The sequence below is a fragment of the Poromitra crassiceps genome (genome assembly GCF_964638095.1).
Source record: "Poromitra crassiceps genome assembly, chromosome: 2".
NCBI classification, from domain to species: domain Eukaryota; kingdom Metazoa; phylum Chordata; class Actinopteri; order Beryciformes; family Melamphaidae; genus Poromitra; species Poromitra crassiceps.
Window position 1 is genome coordinate 23,347,401 of NC_139624.1, and position 19,802 is coordinate 23,367,202.

Here is a 19,802-nt window from a genome sequence, read left to right on the forward strand (position 1 = left end):
CACAACTTTAACACTACATAGGCTAGATACCACATGAGCTATTGAGCTACTTCTGCTCTCATTCACAAAGTCAAAATATAAATGAGATGCATAGTTTGAGATATTAACGTTTGGCACAACTCGTACTAGTTACAGTAACTGCTGCAGTGCCACCCAGAAGTGCTTTTTCTAAATCATCTTGAGTAAGGAGGAATATGCGCAATATCCTTCTAACCATTTCATCCCAAAATTGACAAGTTTAAGATTGGCTTCTTGCCTTGACGACAAAGTCAGATGCTGTTATTTTCCATTCAATACTGTACTGTAATATACGGGTACAGTGGCGCAGTCGGTAGCGCTGTCGCCTCACAGCTAGAAGGTCCTGAGTTCGATTCTCGCCTGGGACGCTGTGGGCGCTGGAGTTGTGACCCCCCATCTTCAGTGCCGAGTGCCCAGGTAGGCTATCTCGTCGAAAGGGCCTTTCTGTGTGGAGTTTGCATGTTCTGCCCGTACCCCCAGGGGGTTCCTCCGTACATAACCCCCCACTAAAAACATGCAGAAGAGCGTCATCTGACCAGTAACCATGGCCGTAACTAGCTATGAGGACGGGGAGGTCCGGACCTCCCCTAATATTTCAGAGATTTTTTTTTTTTTATAAAACAATCTGCATGGAAAAGCATGAAAAACACGGGATCGCTTTTATTTTGAAACGAAAGGCAGGTCAGGCAGGAAGTCATCTGACGCCGCGTCCGCGGTAACTTGATTCTGAGAGAGCAGCAGCATGGTGGTGAGTGATGACTGTCTGTCTGCCTGGCGAGATAATTGAAGGTGAGCGAGCTGCGAGACAGTGAGCGAGTGAACGACACACAGTGAGTGACACTGACAGATTTTTTAGCAACAACCAAGAAAGTAAGTGTCTAGTCTGTCTCTTAAGTAATGTTACCTGTGTGACACGTTGGGATGCTACTGGCTAATCATGCATGATGCCAATTGCCAAGCTCCCGAAGTCAGGTATGCAGGTGGCTATATGCATGGTTTCAGTTTCATGACCCAATAAGTAACAAAAAGAGGTGGTGTAAAGTTAAAAACAACATAATATATTTTATTTTATTTTTCAATCGTTCCTATCAGGAATAAATAAATGTCCCTCTGTATGTTTTTTTTATTATCGATGATGACTTTGTGTGTTGTGTACGGCTTGGGTTGTGTACCTGTCTTTGTAGGTGTCATTTTGATATGAATTTTGCTAAAACAGTTTGTGTTTGTTAGTTACAATTATGTTGACAGGAGAGCTGAGCAGGTGGTGACATGAAAGAGAATATACTGAATAATGACATCACAACAGTATAATCCTAATGTTGATTTAAAATGATATATTACTCTAAATATGGCTAAAAAAGGGGGAAAAAAACCCTCAAATTTACCGAATCCGCCTCCCCTTGCTGGACCTCCCCTATTTCGGAACCCTGGTTACAGCCCTGCCAGTAACGACAACATCTGAAGTTGGTCCCCGGGCGCTGGAAAGAAAAAGCGACCACTGCTCCTGGCCTGCCCCCTGGAGGAAAGGACAAGCCTGGATGGGTCAAATGCAGAGGACATATTTCACCGGCCACCATCAGCATGAGTGTGTGTTGTGGCCGCATGCATGTGTTGTAGTGTGTTCGTGTGACAATAAAGACGGGCTTCCGTCTGAAATCGTGTTTTTTTTAATCGTGTTTAATATATTGTATTTTAAATGTGAATTAAATTAGGATTTCTACCAGCCATCAAATGCCTGTAAGTAGGTGGTATTAATGAACAATATGAGCCCAGAAATACAAAATGAGAGTTTAATTGTAGTCCATATACAAAATAAAATACACATGTTCACACAGGATCTCAGCAGAGTCATCTTTAAAAACATTCCCTTGAATTAAAGTTAAAAAACCAAGCCAACAAGAGCCACCATAAAAATGTGGATGGAAAAGAGTTGTTGAGTTTGTGTGTTGTACAAGTAAAAGTTGTGACACTGAGCTGAGCTGCTGAGAACTTTACTAAAAGTTCAAATGAGTCCGTTCTCTTACGTGTTTGTTCCTTAAAGTGGCCTAACAATCGGCAACGTCTTCATATACTGTACATAAATTACTATTTTTTGCTACTCATCCTTGCCCATTGATATAACACAATAATGATTCAGCCCACCTCCAGTTCATGACACACTCAAGTGTCTGGGAGTGGTACTGCAGCGCTTTCCTGGGAGGAAAAACCTGCTTTAATCCAATTTAGTACATCAGCAAAATAGAAAATGAACGCTTCCAGCATTCAATCCAGAAAACAAAACCCTGTGACTACGCTAGCTACTGTGTGTGTGTGTGTGTGTGTGTGTGTGTGTGTGTGTGTGTGTGTGTGTGTGTGTGTGTGTGTGTGTGTGTGTATCAGTCTTCCAGTGCGAAGTCGTAAGGCTTGAAGTCGTCTCGGAGGCGTTGGCTCCACTCCTCCTCCTCCTCTCTGCTCTGCTTGCACTCCTTCCAGTCTGCACGTGTCGGGATGTTCAGCACCGCCTCACTGGCCAGCACCTCCCTACACACACGCGCATGCATGCACGCGCACACACACACACACACACACACACACACACACACACACACACACACACACACACACACACACACACACACACACACACACACACACACACACACACACACACACACACACACACACACACACACACACACACACACACACACACACACACACAGAGTTGGTAATGCTCTACATCAGTGGTTCCCAAAAGTGGGGTTTGAGGCACCACTCGCGAAGTCATTTCCAGAATGTGTGGAATTGGCCTAAAGAATGTGTGAACCACAGAATATGTGAAATACAATTTAAACTATTATGAAGAGCACATTTTAAATCATAATTTGTATGTTTTGTTTCCAAAATTCTCATGTGCGCACGAACGTTTGTATGCTTCAACCACCTCCGGGGATAGTGGGGGTCTCTTGAGCCTCTGGCACTGTTATTTTGGGGGTCGGGGGCTGATAAGTTTGGACACCCTTGCTCTACATCATGGCTGCCCAATTTAGGCCATGGATTTGTCATCAAAAAGAAGAAGAAAAATCGGCGGCCGACATCACAGTTTTTAACGCTAAGCTGGAGTGATGATACTTGTATCATACAATTAAACTAGAAGAGTGAAGGCATCCATTGGTATCAACCACGTCAACCTAGCTTGTCGGGAAGGGTGCTCAATAACGCTCAAAGTTAGGCTCAATTTTGGCGAGGGAAAAACTGGCATGGCCATTTTAAAATGGGTCCCCTGACCTCTCACCTCAAGATATCTGAATGAGAATGGCTTCTATGCGTAGGGTTAGGCCCTAACCCTACTATAGAAGCTAGGTAGCATAGGGTTAGGGGCTACACACCTTGAGTTTGCAGCACTTGCTGTCAGAAAGGTGTCTTTCCCTTTAAATATGTTTATGCTCCCAAAAAGAAGCATATCTTGGATGTTTGTTTTTTGGTCAATCAACTCTGTTACAAATGACTGTTAAGCAGATAAAGTAGTGGTGTTTTTATTATTTTGAGACTTTATTTTAGATTTAGAATGTAAATTGTATATAAAATATAATAATGTTTTATATAATGTGATTTCACATAACATCACCATTTATTATTTTGGGCTCACGGCCCCCATCCAGATAAATATTTGGGCCTTCATGGGAAAGAATTTTGGCACATGTGCTCTACACGAAGTGGTGCTTATCTCTGCTTCTAATGTGTTTCTAATCTGCTGGTAATGCATCATAATGTAGATGTAGAAGAGGATTAACGCACTTAAAACTCACTTTCCGCTCTTTTTTTTAGGCTGATGTAAGTTATATGAGGATAGGGTCTTTTACGGGTATAGTTGGGATTATTTGTGTGAACGGTGGCAGCAGCAAAGCGTATTTTTAGCGCTTTACCTTGTCGCCAAACAGCCCTTTCCTTTGGCACTACATCTTCTCAACCGTAGAACTTCCGTATTCCTCCTGTATTACTCCACCGATTGCGGCTTTAGCTTTTTGTCCCTCCCCTAAAGGCGGATGTCCCGGCTTTAGCCGGGGCATCTGCTGGTATTTCTTCCAATCACATTACCGTAAATTCCGGACTATAAGCCGCGGCTTTTTTCCCGTTTTTTGGCCCCTGCGGCTTATATAACGGTGCGTCTTATCTATGGATTTTTTCAGGAAAAAAAAAAAAAAAAAAAAAAAATCTCTCTTTTTTAGCACTCTTTCTAACTATAAATCCACTTCTGTTTTAATTTCCTCTCTTGCCCTCTTTTCACCACACCGCGGACACTGTGTGCACTGTAAAAATAAACAACGGTGGTGTTGTGTTATGTTGTTTTGTTGAAATGTTACGGTAATACGGTAAATGGGAGCTTCCTCAAACAGCCATCTCTTTCCCGACAATCCCCTCTGTGCGTGACCACTTACATATGGTAATTACGGTAAGCAAACGGCCACAAGCCCATCAACTCCCTCCCCCGACTACCAGGAGAAAATCACAAACTTCGGCGAATTCACACAAAGGAAGATCAAGGAATATTCCATCGAACCGGAGCAGATCATAAATATGGATGAAGTGCCTTTGACGTTCGACCTGCCACTCACTCGGACTGTTAACAAGAAGCGCCCTGGAGGATTCTTTCACCAAAAAAAAGCTTTGCTCGTTCTCGACAGCATGAGAACGAGCAGTAGATGATCATGAGGTGGTTTTTCAGACGTGTCGATATAGCAGTTTATCGCAAAAGTGTAATGGAAACACATTTTTCGCATTTGCACGTCATGTGACCCATATTATCCCTTGGAAAAGGAGCGGAAAATAAGTTTGGTAAGTAAGGTTCGATAGCCGTGTCAAAACCTCCGCAGCAAGTGGAAAACTTTGAAGCAACGCTACCTAGCAGAAAGACGAGTGTTGTGCAAAAGCGTAGCCGGGCAAATTAGATAATGTTTAATGGCAGAAATCGGTCCATGGTGACAGCAGGCTGCCTGTGTGCGCGCATTTGGCACAGCGGCGAGATGAGAGGATGAAAAGCACACACTGGTGCGGTGGTGCTGTCTGAAGTGAATACAGTGACTGTGAGTAGGCTAATACATTGCACACGTTTCAGGTGCAATTATAGAACCAAATCAGCCTTTTCCCCCCTCCATCTCTAAATCGGACCAGTTGTAGGCTATTAGGCTACCTTTTTTCCTCTGCCTGTCGCGCTGACTGCATTCACGCAGCCAGCAACATTTTGCGACTCATTTTCTTTTGAATTGATAATCAGGCTCGTTTATATGCATTGTAACTTCATGTTGGGATTTCCATTGACCATTGGTTGGATTTGAGCATGCAGGGGACGGGATATGGGGCAGATCCCCGTGCGTAATCACTGTGGCAGCTGCTGCAACGGGGAATCACTCAAACGCAACTTCAATGGAAACGCCTACAAGTCGCAATTGTACATTGTCGAAGTTGTAGAAATATCGCAATTCTTTTGCGAAAAACTGTAATGGAAACACAGCTATAGATGAAGAGGAGTTCGTTGGTTTTGAGTGACAATGAAGGAGAGAGGAGAGTGGTTGACGAAGCCACCCTGAACCTGTTCGTTTCCGACACTGAAGATGAGGACTTTGGTGGTTTCAGTACGCAGGAAGAAGAGGAAGACGAGCATTAGTGACTTGACTTCTCTGGTTACAGGTTTGCTGCACATATAGCCTATTGTTGTGTGATTTTGTCTGGGGATTAGTGACCTGACTTTTGTTTTGTTTTGTTGAAATGTTAATAAATGGGAGCTTCCCCAAACAGCCATCGCTTTCCCGACATTCCTCTCTGTGCACGAACCCTTTCATATGGTAATTAAACATCAAAACACCCGCGGCTTATAGACCGGTGCGGCTTATAGAAGAAAAAAATAGTCAATTTTGGTCCCGCGGCTTATACACCGGTGCGTCTTATAGTCCGGAATTTACGGTACATGTGTCGTGATTAGTCAAATCCATCAAACTTCCTCCGGTCTGAAGCATTTTTTCCCCAGCTTCCTTTGAGCAGGCTCTGTGGGCGTGAAGTACAGACTGTATATGGTGCATTCGAAGAATGTAGAAGAGACAGTCTGGCTTGAGAGACTAATTTTCAACCAGCTTTGTATCATTACAAAATCAGTAGTATATATATAGTATATATAACAGTTTTGCAGTCATTCATTTAGTTTCACAGTTATTGAGAGTTGATTTGAGTGAAGTTGTGGACCATTGATGTCATTTGTGAATGAATGACATCACTGGACCACAACTTCACGAACAATCAACTCTCAAGTACTGTCAAACTAAATGAATGACTGCAAAACTGTTTACAATTTTCGGATATACTACTGATTTTGTAATGATACAAAGCTGGTTGAAAAGTGTTCCTTTAAATGTTGGTAGTAAGGATTTTGAACATTTTTATGAATCAAAACAACCACAAACCAAGTCAGAAACAACAGCTGTGAGCCTGCTAGAATTCAAAATCCTTACTAGTATCAACATTTAACTTAGCCTATACTCCACTAGTGTACTGTACTGTACAGTCAACCTAGTGATGTGGCCTAGTGATGCGGCTTGACAGTGTCAAGTTGCCTGGGGCTTTTTTTAAGTTTATTTTCAGCATAGCGCACAAGTTTTCCAATGACAAACTAACGGGATGTTTTATTGTGAAGTACGTTTAGGAAGTGAAACATGTTTCACTTGCTAGTTTGATTAGCGGCACGATTAGCTACTTCTCTTGCCGAAACAAGTCGAGGCAAGAACATTTGGGGATATAGATATATGGAGCTATTTTTCCCCCAGTGAACCAGTTATAAACACTGCAGAAATTTAAGAAAAGTAGAGAGTATAAGGAGATAAATAAGGCTGATATTTGAACGTACAAACAGGAGAGCGTAGCATTTAGGTGGGGGCGCGGTTTCCCCAAATAGTAAAAGTACAGAATGGGGCTTTAATGAATGCATTTCTGGATGTGTGTGTGTGATTGTTGTTCGATGGCTGTTTGTTGTATGATGACTGAAGGCCTGACCGCAGCACTGACCGGCCAAACTGCAGAGGGAAGTGCTTCTGGATGCGGTAGTAGAGCTTCTCCCCCGAGTCCAACTCCACATAGAAGTATGGAGTCCCTGGAGGAGCGATCTGATCACACACATGCACGCACACGCACACGCACACACACACACACACACACACACACACACACACACACACACACACACACACACACACACCTCAGAATCTTTCTTTCTGCAAATAAAAGTTTACTTTTGCTCATTTATACCAAAGATATATTCCATTTTAAAACTTTGTATCTGTACTATGAAAGGTATGATCATGTTCCACATCAGAAGCATGTTTTGAAGTATTATGGATTATTATATTAAGGATGATGCGATCTGGGCACCCAGAGTCTGTCAGCCTGACTACTAATAAGACTCTGGGACAGACGGCCGGTATTTCGGGGGTTTCTGGTGTTCTTTACAGTCCGACGACGTCTCTATGCAGTTATATGCTTATTGATTACACATTGATATACTCTGGGTTCTCAGACTGAGGATAAGGATTATGTCAACTTTAAAAACTGGAGTCAACAAGATTTCCATGTGATGGCAGTTGATACGCCAATATGCATGTCTGTGTACTATGTGTGTGTCTTTTTGATGTCTGTGTACTATGTGTGTGTCTTTTTGATGTCTGCGTACTATGTGTGTATCTTTTTGATCTCTGTGTACTATGTGTGTATCTTTTTGATGTCTGCGTACTATGTGTGTATCTTTTTAATGTCTGTGTACTATGTGTGTATCTTTTTTATGTCGGCGTACTATGTGTGTATCTTTTTTATGTCTGTGTACTATGTGTGTATCTTTTTGATGTCTGTGTACTATATGTGTGTGTGTGTGTGTGTGTGTGTGTGTGTGTGTGTGTGTGTGTGTGTGTGTGTGTGTGTGTGTGTGTGTGTGTGTGCGCGTGTGTGTACCTGTTTGAGGTCAGTGTGTTCAGGAATCTCCATCAGCTCCATCTGCTGCTCCTGGGCCTGGACCATGAAGGCCTCTTTGAGGTCCTCAGTGGTGCAGCGATCTAACGGGACTGGGACAGCCTGAGAGAAGGAGAACACATGGCACTTTACCTGTCTGCAAACCAGGGATACGTACAATCTATCTATTTACCTTGGTACATTTGAAACAAAATGTGGTATTTTACATTTCTAAAGCCCAGTTTACACCAATGATTCACAACAAGACAGAAAAGTTGCAGCAGTGTAAACTGGCCCATCTCATCTGGACTCCAGCTGGCTGATGGCGTCGCGAGCAATTCAGCTTGTCAAGTCACAGGGGTTGGTTGCAAGCAGTTGCAAGTTGCATCCAGTCTCGTCGTGAATCTTTGGTCTAAACTGGGCTTAAAACGTGCGGTTTCTGCAAACCTACGATCTCAATGTAAATTTTAAACAAAAAGGTGGTTAATTTGAAAACCTTGCTGCCTTTTCAACGTTAAACGCAAGTAAAACAACTTTAACAACTTCGGTTATGTTTAGGCAACTAAAACAAGTTGGTTAAGGTTAAGGTTAGTTTTATGGTTTGGTTTAGGCTTAAATAACAAAAATGTTAAATGTGACTCACGGTTGAAATGTAGACTTTGGAAACACTGTGACCAAGGCAAGTGTTTTAGACCCTCCATACAACACCCTTAATGGCCACCGCGCTATTTCAATAGCGGACTATGAAGTGTATAACGTTGATAGACACGCATCTATAAACGTGATGTGCATAAACATATTTCTGGCTCAGAAACGTGATATTCTATCCGTGGATTGCGAAACGTACAACGCCAATATTTTATTCTGGTGACCAGGCTGGTGTGTGTGTGTGTGTGTGTGTGTCTTGACCTGTAGCTGCAGATGCTGGCTCCTGTAGTTCCTCTCAAACAGCACAACGCGCTCTCCTTTGCTCTTGTAGAACTTCTTCAGGACGGCTTTGTAGCGCTCCATCTCCTGCACCACCTCTGAGCTCAGCTCCACCACAGACTGGTAGTGTCCGATGGGGAGCACCAGGACGTGGCGGGGGGTCAGGGCGCCTTTAGCCAGGGCCAGGTAGCACTGCAAACACAGGCAGACCACGGCCGCGCTAGTGTCAAGGTCACGATGGGGTACGGACTACTGAGTGTACGTCAATGAGAGAGAAGACATCACCATCAAATGTTTTCTGAAGGTGCTGATATTGAGCTGTGTGATAAACTCACATGTGATCCGATACTGATGACAAGGTGTTTCTCCACCTGAGGACTGGCCAGACAGAACCAGCACGGACCAGTAGGCTGAGCTGGACCGACAGAGGAGAGGAAATAATGGGTTACAATTACTCACATTACTATTACTACTACTACTACTACTACTACTGATGTTCATTCCATTCTAACTAACTTGTACAGAGTCAGTCCAGGTTCATGTGAACAGACAGGCTGGATATCGGTTTTCCAACCCAATTGACATGAAACCACGCCTACTTCCTATGAGGAAAGTTTTGTCTGGTTGGCTTTCATGGCGCAAGTCTTGATGGAACGAGCCATTGGGTCGTCTCGTCACTTTCTTGGCTGAGCTAAGCTAGAAAAACCCTAAGATACAAAGTTGTTTATTAATCTTATCTTTGCCTTAACACCAAGATTAGACATTCAGGAGACCTCATGCCTATTTGCTTTTTTTGTGATCAATTTATGAAGATGCACCTAGATTTTTCCTCCTTGTACTGCTGGCAGGCTAGCGACTAGACTTCCCCTGCAGATTTTCATGACTTTTACCAATGCTTTTACCTGACCGTTGATAAATTCTCAAATTGACCATCATATCATTATACTGGAAAATATGTACAATTAAATAGTGTTCAAATATATTGACATTTAGATGGACTAAATTAACAACAAAGATCTGTCTGTTTTCTTGATATCAACGACGTGATCTTGCGATCTTGCATCAATAGATGCTCAGCCCATACAGGCTTACAAGGCACACATCAGAATTATTTCCATGCACACAGATGCGAAATTAAATACACAAAACTTGCATTATTTGATTTTGCATCTGTGTATCTCAAGCCTGCCTGACTTTCGTCATACGGGAAGTGGGCGCGGTTTGTAAACTGGGTTGGGACAGCCTGGACTCACGGGGCTTGCGAGGCTGTTTGAGCTGTCCTTGGTGATGCCCGTCTCCGTCGGGAATCTGCCCCTGGCCAAAGGGCTGCCCCTGCTGCTGCCTGTCTCCGTCCGCATATCGCTTCCTGCCGCGCCCCCCGCCGCGCCCCCCGCCCTGCTTCTTACTCAGGTCGAAGAAAAACTGGCTGGCTGGCTCCTGAACAGAGCAGAGAGGGAGAAAGAGAGGGAGAGAGAGAGAGAGAGAGATTCTGGTTTCTGTGTGGTGCTGATGGACAGCTCCTTTTATCGTTCAAATAAAAAGTGCTCTGAGATTGATTTGGCCTCCATACTGTTTACAGTCGGATGTGGGCCGCCAACATTTTTGAGATTTCCAAGTAGCCCATGAGTCGGAAAACACACACACACCTCCTGCTCTGCGGTGTCGAAAGCCGTCTTGTGTTTGTGTGGCTCGGCCTTGTCCTTCCCGGAGCGCCTGTAGGGGTTTTCCGTGACGTCCTGCGGCTGCTTCACCAGCTCCAACACATCCATACTCTTCATGGGGATGATGTTGAAGGCATACAGGTACTGACACAATGACAAACATGACACACCAATCACAACCGGCCTCAGGATCGGCTGGAACTATATGGCTTGAGATATTAAGCTAGGACGAGTGTTTGTAGAGAAATATGACGTTTTGTAGTGGTTTTAATAAAGCAGTATCACATCATGTTAAAGGTCCCATTCCGTGCAAAAGCTGTTTTTACTTGTAAATGCATATATACTGCGGTCATCCCTCCCTGTAATGAGTGGTCACAACCTCAGAACTGCCAGAGTTGGATTTGTCCCTATCCAGCTTCCCCCTGCAGTCTCCTTCAAGCCACGCCCCTTACACTCTGTTCCCCCAGACGGGTTAATGTGACGTCAGTCGGGTCCTCAAGCATACTGCACGCGGTCTCTCTCACACAAGCTACCTGCACCATTTTGTCTATAGCCACAAAATTAACACTTCTAGCTGGAGCAACGCCAACTGTACGTGATCCAGCAACTGCGGAGGTGCATTCGGTAAGTCTAGGCATTTTGAGATGTCCTCTTTAGCGTAGCAACCGTTAAGTTAGCGATAGCTCGTTGCTAACGTTATTTGTGGACACAACCTAGCGTGCTGGTCCACAGACGCTAATCTGATTGGCCGCTGGGAGCCTGGGGCGGGCTCACCCTCAGCGGCCAATGGGAACTGTTAGTTCTGAATATATTATAGAAAGTTTAGAAACAGACCATTCTTGGGACGCAACGAGATGAGGAAGTGACAACTCCATCAGAACAAACGGGGTTGCTATATTTTCGACAAATTAATCCAGAATCATGTTTTATGGACCAGAGACACACGTTTTTAAGAGGTTACAGCTGCACGAATTGGGACCTTTAAAGTGAAAACACATTGACTCATATTTAGGTTGGACTGCCATCTACTGGTTAAAAGCATGTTATTGTAATTTCAAGCTACTACTGACTGATCTTGGTTGCTATTAGCTGATGATCCATGACAAACCATGACAAAACAGGTAACCAAGATCAGCCAATAGCAGGTTGCAATTTTAACCAGTAGATGGCAGTCCAACCTGATGATCAGTAGTCTCTTGGTTTCCCTTATAGAGGAACTAAATCCCAAACCCAAATCTGTGTCAAATTTGACATCTAATGGTAAAAAGCCATTGCATTTTGCATCTGCGATTGAGTGATCTTTCACCTGGCACTAAAGACCAGCCAATAGCAGATGGCAATTTGAGTAGCAAGCTTTTTAACATTAGATGGTGGGTTTGGGGTTTAGTTATCAAATAACCAAAAACTGACATGACAAAAAATGCACATTGGCATGTTGCAAGTAGCAAATTAATGTTTCTTCCAGGACACACACACACACACACACACACACACACACACACACACACACGTACGTACAGACACACACCTTTTTCTTGGCGGGGTTGTTGACGGTCGCTAGGGCGATGAAGCGGCTGACATGCTGCGCATTCTCCTGTAGCACCATGTGGTTCCTGAGGATGGAAACACACACACACACACACACACACACACACACAAAGACACGTGAAATCTGAGACTCAATTTCAATCATGCAGACTACTTAGCCTACTACTTAGGTTATACTGTTCAGTTTCATTCTCTTGAACCCTTTTCGTCTGACAAGTAAAGCGGGACCCACCTGTATGGCAGCCGTTCGTAGTGGGCGCCCTCTAGTGCGGCAAAGTGGTAACGTGGCTTGAGTTTGTCAGCAAGGCTGGCGACCGAGCCTGTTCCACAGAATTTGGTGTTCACTTCCTAAAAACGGAGAAACGCAGAGAGACGACATTTCACCCCACATACATGAACTCCAATAACCTGACAACTGACCTTATTCTAAATGAGACAGACAAGATTTCAAGATTTCGATTAAGGTGTTTACGTATGTACAGTACATGAGTTGCTTATACAATATTCCATTCATATTCCCGTTTACATACATTACAGAGCAGACTGAGTCTGATGAATGACTGAAGACACGCCCACATGACGTCCCTACGTCAGAGTTTGCCTCCTGAATTTAACCTGGAAGCCTCTCTGTCCTGTTTCTAGCATGTTAGCGACAACATGTTGGGACATCTTTTCTTCTGTAAACACTCTCTGCAGGCTAGAGAGCGCTGCGTCGACACTAGGGGTGGGGGAAAAAATCGATACACCACAGTATCGCGATATTTTGCCTGACGATATTGTATCGATATTTGGACGCCAAGTATCGATATTGCAAAAAAAAAATTTTTTTTTTTTTTTTTTTTTTGCAGGCCATGCCAGGCCACCGGGCTACTATAAACTTTAGTTCCAAGGCCAGCAGTAAACAAACGGTAGCATATTTTCATTTTGTTTTAACAGTAACAGTTTTGTCATAACAGTAATTTACAAATTCCCCAGTTACTGAATGGGCTGCACAAGATGTTTTGTGTAAGTGAAGTGAAGTTGCAAAAACTACATAAGTACAGTAGTCCACACACACATCCAGTTAAGGTGGACTGTAAGTAGACTGTAACAAACAGTTCAGTTTGTCAGGTGCATGCAACTATGACATGACTTTATGAAAGTTGTTGGTATGTCTACTTGACAATGTTGCTGCAATAAAATGGTTGAAGTCAGATGTACAGACTGAAAAATTGTTCTTATATAAATCAGATGATGACAAAGTTTTCCTTTGGGGACATCATTTGCAGTTGAAAATGTAAGAAATCGCAATATATCGAAATATCGCAATATTCAATATATCGCAATATCGATATATCGCAATATCGAAAACATCGCAGTATCGCAATACTATCGTATCGTGACTCAAGTATCGTTTCAGTATCGTATCGTGGGCATCTGGTGAATCCCACCCCTAGTCGACACAGCACTTTTCAAAAACTTTGATAGGATGTCATAGTGCAGAGGCGGGCCTCCCCAGGGGGGCTCCAGGCTCAGTGAATGGAAGTGAACAAATATTACATGAGTTATTATTACAGTAGTTATCAAAAGGAGATAGATGCATAAAATAGCCTAAATGTGTGATTTGGTTAAAAATAGTTCAGAGATTCCATTTTTCCCACCTTCGCAGAGCCAGAAACTAATAAATGCGGACACTTTTCTATGTATTTGGTGTCGTAGTCTGAAGTATGTCAAACAGCTATATCAGGCTATCTTGGCTCAATTGTTGAGTGTCTATATGGGATCAAATAACATCATCATGATCCCATATGATCAGGATCATAGGAATGCAGGAATTGAGTGATTCTCCAAGCTTTGACTGGGGGGAGGCCCATAGTCTCAGACTTTGAAAACCCATGTCATAGTGCGATTAAGACGTCTACATGTAAACAATGCACTTCAATAATGCGACTAAGATGGGAATGCTCCACATGTCTTAAGTCAACTACCGCTTACTCTGACTATGACCTTATTCCAGTTAAGGTCATCAGGAAATGCTGTTTACATGCCAGTGTCTGATTCAGAGTATTGTCTTAACCGGGTTCATATCGTAATGTTGCAGACAGTCCATGTAAACAACTTCCGTGTTAGCCCCGCCCCCCGGCCTCTTACTGGGTTGTTGGCGTACTGCCACACTCCTCTGGGCCACTGTGACGTCAGCAGGATGTCCACTCCTCTGAACTTGCTGTTGGAGGTGAGCGAGGTCACCAGAGCCGACAGGTCACCGGGGCTGAAGCAGTGGGCGGGGGCGGGCTCCTGCACCGCCTCCCGCCCACTCACATAGGCTATCTGTAGGCCCGACGCCCCCGTGAACACCCCCCGACGACCTGACACACACACACACACACAGACACACACAGACACAGAGAGAGAGAGAGACACACACACAGACACACACACACACACACACAGACACAGAGAGACACACAGACACACACACTTCAATGCACTGACTGAAATCCCTTTAAGGTATTGACCGAAATAACCAAGTACGGCAAGTAGCATCGAAACTTCTCCCTTCAAACAATACCTGCATTCAATCCTTTTTGTACACAGCTCTTTTTTTGTATGGGTATCGAATACAGTAGAAAAAACTGAGAAAAAAAATAGGTATCGAATAAAGTACTCTAAAGCCAGTGATGTCATTTGGTCCACAACTTAACTCAAATTAACTCTCAATAACTGTCAAACTAATTGAATGCCTGCAAAATTGTTTACAGTTTTCGGACACTACAGATTTTGTAATGATACAAAGCTGGTTGAAAATCGGCAGAGTGTTCATTTAAGTGTATTGGTATTGATATGGTAATGTTTGAAGTGATAACAAACTCTACTGATGTAGACAAGACAGATTAACATACTGCTGAAGTCAACATCATTCTACACAGTCAGACTTTGCAGCCTTAGCAGGCCCTTACCCAGGTAGGTGATATTTTCAGCCAGCTCACAGCCATCAGCACTGGAAAACTTCTTCGCTGTGTCCTGGCTGGCTGCTCCGAGGATGTAAGTGTGGATGGGAGCTGAGGAAACAGAACGAGGATGTAAGTGTGGATGGAAGTGTGGTGAGGAAACAGAACGAGGATGTAAGTGTGGATGGAAGTGTGGTGAGGAAACAGAACGAGGATGTAAGTGTGGATGGGAGCTGAGGAAACAGAACGAGGATGTAAGTGTGGATGGGAGCTGAGGAAACAGAACCAGGATGTAAGTGTGGATGGGAGCTGAGGAAACAGAACGAGGATGTAAGTGTGGATGGAAGTGTGGTGAGGAAACAGAATGAGGATGTAAGTGTGGATGGGAGCTGAGGAAACAGAACCAGGATGTAAGTGTGGATGGGAGCTGAGGAAACAGAACCAGGATGTAAGTGTGGATGGGAGCTGAGGAAACAGAAAAAACAAACAAACAAAAACAGAAGACGTTATTATTAAAGAAATTAAAGGCACTGAGGTCCCCCCATCCTTCAGGTCCATTGAAACTCTGTCAGTGATGTGATCCGTTGTTCTGTCAATATGCTGCCTTGTCAAAAACTGCTTGCGCTACCCTAACCCATTTTCATTCAGTTATTTTGAGGTGAGAGGTCAAGGGACTCATTTGGAAATAGTTTGTCCCTGGCCACATTTTTCACTAAATTTGGAGCGTTGTTTACCCCCCTTCCTGCCACCCTACAGTAGCATGACATGGTCGGTACCAGGCATTATACGCCTTAGGTCAGGGGTTCCCACCCTTTTGTGCACCACGGACCGGTTTAAAATTGACAATATTGCTGCGGACTGGGGGGAGGTGGGCTGGGTTAAGGATAGGATTTAATGGGTATTCAAGATACAAGATGTTTATTGTCACTCGATGTACATGTACACATGTGTGAAATTCTTTGAGCTGTGTTGTGTTCTGTCACATATTGTTCTCGTCATCATCATCAACATCTATGTCGGGAGCACAGCAGAAAAAGGGCTAAAATCCACAGTGTTGGCAGGTATGAACTGTATGCACATTTGCCAACCGAGCCACCCAAGATAATTCATTTTAACTTACAGGAAGAACTTATTTGAAGTACCCCCCCCCCCCCCCCCCCCCTCCAGCTGATTATCTAGCTTTCTCGTAGTGTTGTGGTTGTTCTTCAAATTTGACCCACCTTTCTTGGCCCCAGTTTTGTACTCCTGCCACTCGGCTTCGGCCTCGGCTGTCGTCCCAAAGAACTCTCCGACACACAGCAGCAGCTGCAGGCGCACACACACACACACACACACACACACACACACACACACACACACAGAGGGCTCAGCTACGGCTCACGTCATAACTGACAGATAATATACCACCTGTCGAAATGTAGCAACATAGCTGATCATGTAATTCACATGAGCTATTTTTACTTCATAAGGGGGAATAGTATATACTATATATTTAACAAATAGTCACAAGTTACAATATTGACTGATAATGTAATAAATGACGGCTTGCGCTGACTTACATCAAACTGGCCACTCTTCTTCTGGATGGTCCGCACTCGGTTGAACAGAGCATTCACCCTGCCTTCCACATCACCACACGCAAGGCTGCAAAGCAACACACACACACACACACACACACACACACACACACACACACACACACACACACACACACACACACACACACACAGTTGTTATTAAGTCCTACATCTCTAGCCAAGGCAATACATCAACTCTGATAAACATTTACCCTATATTCCTACCTACACTCCATTCCTATTCAGGAGCTAAATGGCCCATGGGCCAGTTTGTGTTGGTGGCATATTCGATCTGCTATCTTGCACTGTGAAAGAGGACCACAATGCAAATAAGCCCTCAGGCTTTCTTGTGTTTTTAATCTATTTTTAGTCTGCCATTTTGAATCTTATATGGGGACTGATAATATGTTCAGCCGATCATGTACGTTTTAAACTTTTGTCAAATAAAACTAACTATCTAAGTAGCACCTCAACTTTACATCAATAAAATGTCAAACTTTTAGAATAGGACGAATCAGCGTGACGACAACAACAAAAACATTTCCGGGGGTCACTGCAGCAGTTAACTAGTATGACATCACATTGTTTATATTTTGACTTTGTGTGAGTGAGAGCAGAAGTAGCTCAAGGGTCTGATGATGTATATGTATGTAGTGTTAAAGTTGTGTGAACTGTCACAGTTCTGTGTGGATTTATTAAAAAGTGCAGCCTACTAGAGTGAGACACACTCAAGGCTGGTTGCATTAGAAAGGCTGAAAAAAGCATAAAACATAAACGCTGTGATTTCACAAACAGTAGGCCTACAAAAGATCAATTAAAGCTGATTTAATTGGATAGTCCTAAAAGTGGTGACTCGTTTAAAGTTTAAATGGAGTGCCTAGCTTAAGTATGAAGGAGTAGTTAAGAGTTCCAAGAGGGCATGGTTTCCCTAGCCGTGACACACAGGGAACTTTATAGTTGTGTGTCACGGCTAGCTAGGTTTCACTTAGTTTGAACTGCTGTTTAAAACGAACAGGCATTTGCCCCGAGAAGCAGTTTGTTTATGAACAAACTGAACACAATCCCCCCCCCCAATGCCAATGTGGTGTGCACATGCTACTACTGTATACGTCCCAAAGCACTTTAAAAAAAAATCACCATGCATTACAATCACAAAAAGATTTTATGCCATACTTACACTCTCAGCGGCTGCTCTCCCATGTCGTAGCTAAAACAGTTAATAACTGTCAAAGATGTGGAATTTGTTCGATTTTTGCAACTTGGAGGTTCGGTACGTGCGTAATATTGGTCCCATCGAAATAACCGTGGAACTATTGCTGAAGTATCGATCTCACCAAATCACGCTTAATTTATCATCTCAAACCAGCATTTTGTCAAAGAATATAAATATGTAATTTATGTATTAGGCATGTCGTTTTATTGAATCTCTTTGACATTATTTTAGGTTTTGGAAAATGTGTCAAGTTAAGTTTTCACACGGATGCATTTGAGAGCGGACGTGCTGGTTGCCAGTTTTGATGGTTCTATAACAACAATAGAACAATTTAAAATATAATTTAACACTCTCATATTATACTTATTAGACAAAGTACTCGTGATAAAATGACAAAATAACGATAATACAAAAATAATGAAATTATTAATGTTTATTATTTTTGATACAACACTCCTCCAATTTACGGCTAATCTGTTTATCTGGCAACCCCGTGGCCTTCACGGGCGATCCGACCTCCATCCTGGCACTTGCCTTCATCCTGGTAACTCCGAAGTTCCCGGACCAAAAACAGGAAGTAAGTAACCAAATCAAAAGCAAAATTCACTTTCTGTTTGGTTCTTGAAGCTGAGGGACAGCGCAGACACCGTTCAGAATGGAAAAAATCGCCACGGAACTGAGAATAACGCACTAGACCATCGTCAAACTGCACAGACGCCATAAGCATCACCTTGTCAACTAACATGGCGCCTGAGAGTTTTCGTGTTCTTTCATTTAGCTGGCTAGCTTGCTGGGTGCTAAATGGTTAGCATCGTGTGCAAGCTTCACTGCTAGCGCTAGCGGACTCTGTAGGATACACGACTTAACCGCTACATTGTTTCACAGTTAACTGTGTTATGTATGCACACATCAGTTGGCGCTGCGCGCATACGTTTAAACTCTTATCACTATGTAAGGGATTAATACCATAAGCGATGTTTTGAGGCATCCATCCATCCATGATCCATCCCTGCTGCACCTCATCATTCTCACCAGTGTCTATTACAATCTATGCCGTTTTTAACGTGATATGCGGCTTGCCTCTAGCCTAGTTTGCCTCACTCCATTTAGAATATTGTCTTAATATCGGCAACGATGGATAGCTGTCTATATAAATGAAGACTTTTGGCAAATCGTTATGATACACTATTCAAGTTGGCATAAATCCAATGGAATAAGCGGACGCAGTAAACCAAGTTGACTTTTTTTCCTATAAAAAATAAATAAATAAACGGCTGTTTAGAAGGCTTACAAGAACACCAGCGTTCCCAACAGAAGTCGTGCTGTGCATGTTTCTCGAGGAATCTGGCAATTTATTTTTATGTATGTATTTTTATGGTTTATTGGTGCAGGTTTTTCTTCTTGTCCCCTACTACTTGGTACAGTCTGAAGAAGAGTGATGTAAATTGTCCTAATTAACTGGACAACAGCTTCTGTATTTATTATTCTGCCAAATAGACAATTTTAGTATATCATTATCATAATTGTGGTGCCTTCACTATAAAGACTCAGCCCATTTTGCTGCTGCTTGTGTGATTTGTCTATCTAACCTCAACCAAACAAATATAAGCAATTGCAGGGTGTGGACCAAATAACACCTTAAATAAATAGAGTTGGGATCAAATACTTTTTCTATGCACACAAAAGGCTTATTTCTGTAAAGTTTTGTTCACTAAAATGTGTTTAAATCCGCATTAGTGAGCACTTCTTCTTTGCCCAGATAATCCATCCACCTGACAGAACATGAAGATGCTGTTTAAACTGCATGTTTATTGCACAGGTGTGCCTTGGACTGGTCACAATAAAAGACCACTCTAAACTGTTAAGTTACGTGACTTTAAAATGTGCAGTTTTATCACCAGATGCTTCAAAAGAGGGATATCTGTAGCCAGGGCTGCCACGTATCTTGCCCGGGCCCAGGACAATT

At 43.1% G+C, this 19,802-nt stretch overlaps 1 protein-coding gene across 1 annotated transcript; it reads right to left on the reverse strand.

The window, feature by feature from the left end:
- Nucleotides 1-1,818: 1,818 nt before the first annotated feature.
- Nucleotides 1,819-17,888, reverse strand: cwf19l1 (CWF19 like cell cycle control factor 1). Its single transcript, XM_083654687.1, has 14 exons — nucleotides 17,801-17,888; nucleotides 16,606-16,690; nucleotides 16,267-16,351; nucleotides 15,056-15,157; nucleotides 14,250-14,464; nucleotides 12,352-12,467; nucleotides 12,100-12,184; nucleotides 10,557-10,715; nucleotides 10,164-10,347; nucleotides 9,246-9,325; nucleotides 8,893-9,102; nucleotides 7,987-8,106; nucleotides 7,051-7,148; nucleotides 1,819-2,538 (listed from the first exon to the last, which is right to left on the reverse strand). Exons 1-14 carry the CDS (start codon nucleotides 17,821-17,823, stop codon nucleotides 2,394-2,396), a joined length of 1,707 nt encoding a protein of 568 aa, XP_083510813.1. The 5' UTR covers nucleotides 17,824-17,888; the 3' UTR covers nucleotides 1,819-2,393.
- Between the last annotated feature and the right edge of the window lie 1,914 nt (nucleotides 17,889-19,802).

Excerpts from the sequence above, each read along its gene's own strand:
- cwf19l1 (XM_083654687.1), bottom strand. The coding sequence starts at position 17,823 with ATGGGAGAGCAGCCGCTGAGAGT. Across the intron at positions 8,107-8,892 it reads GCCAGCATCTGCAGCTACAG|GCTGTCCCAGTCCCGTTAGA; the intron begins GTCAAGACACAC and ends TCCTTCTCTCAG. Across the intron at positions 7,149-7,986 it reads AACACACTGACCTCAAACAG|ATCGCTCCTCCAGGGACTCC; the intron begins GTACACACACGC and ends GTGTGTGATCAG.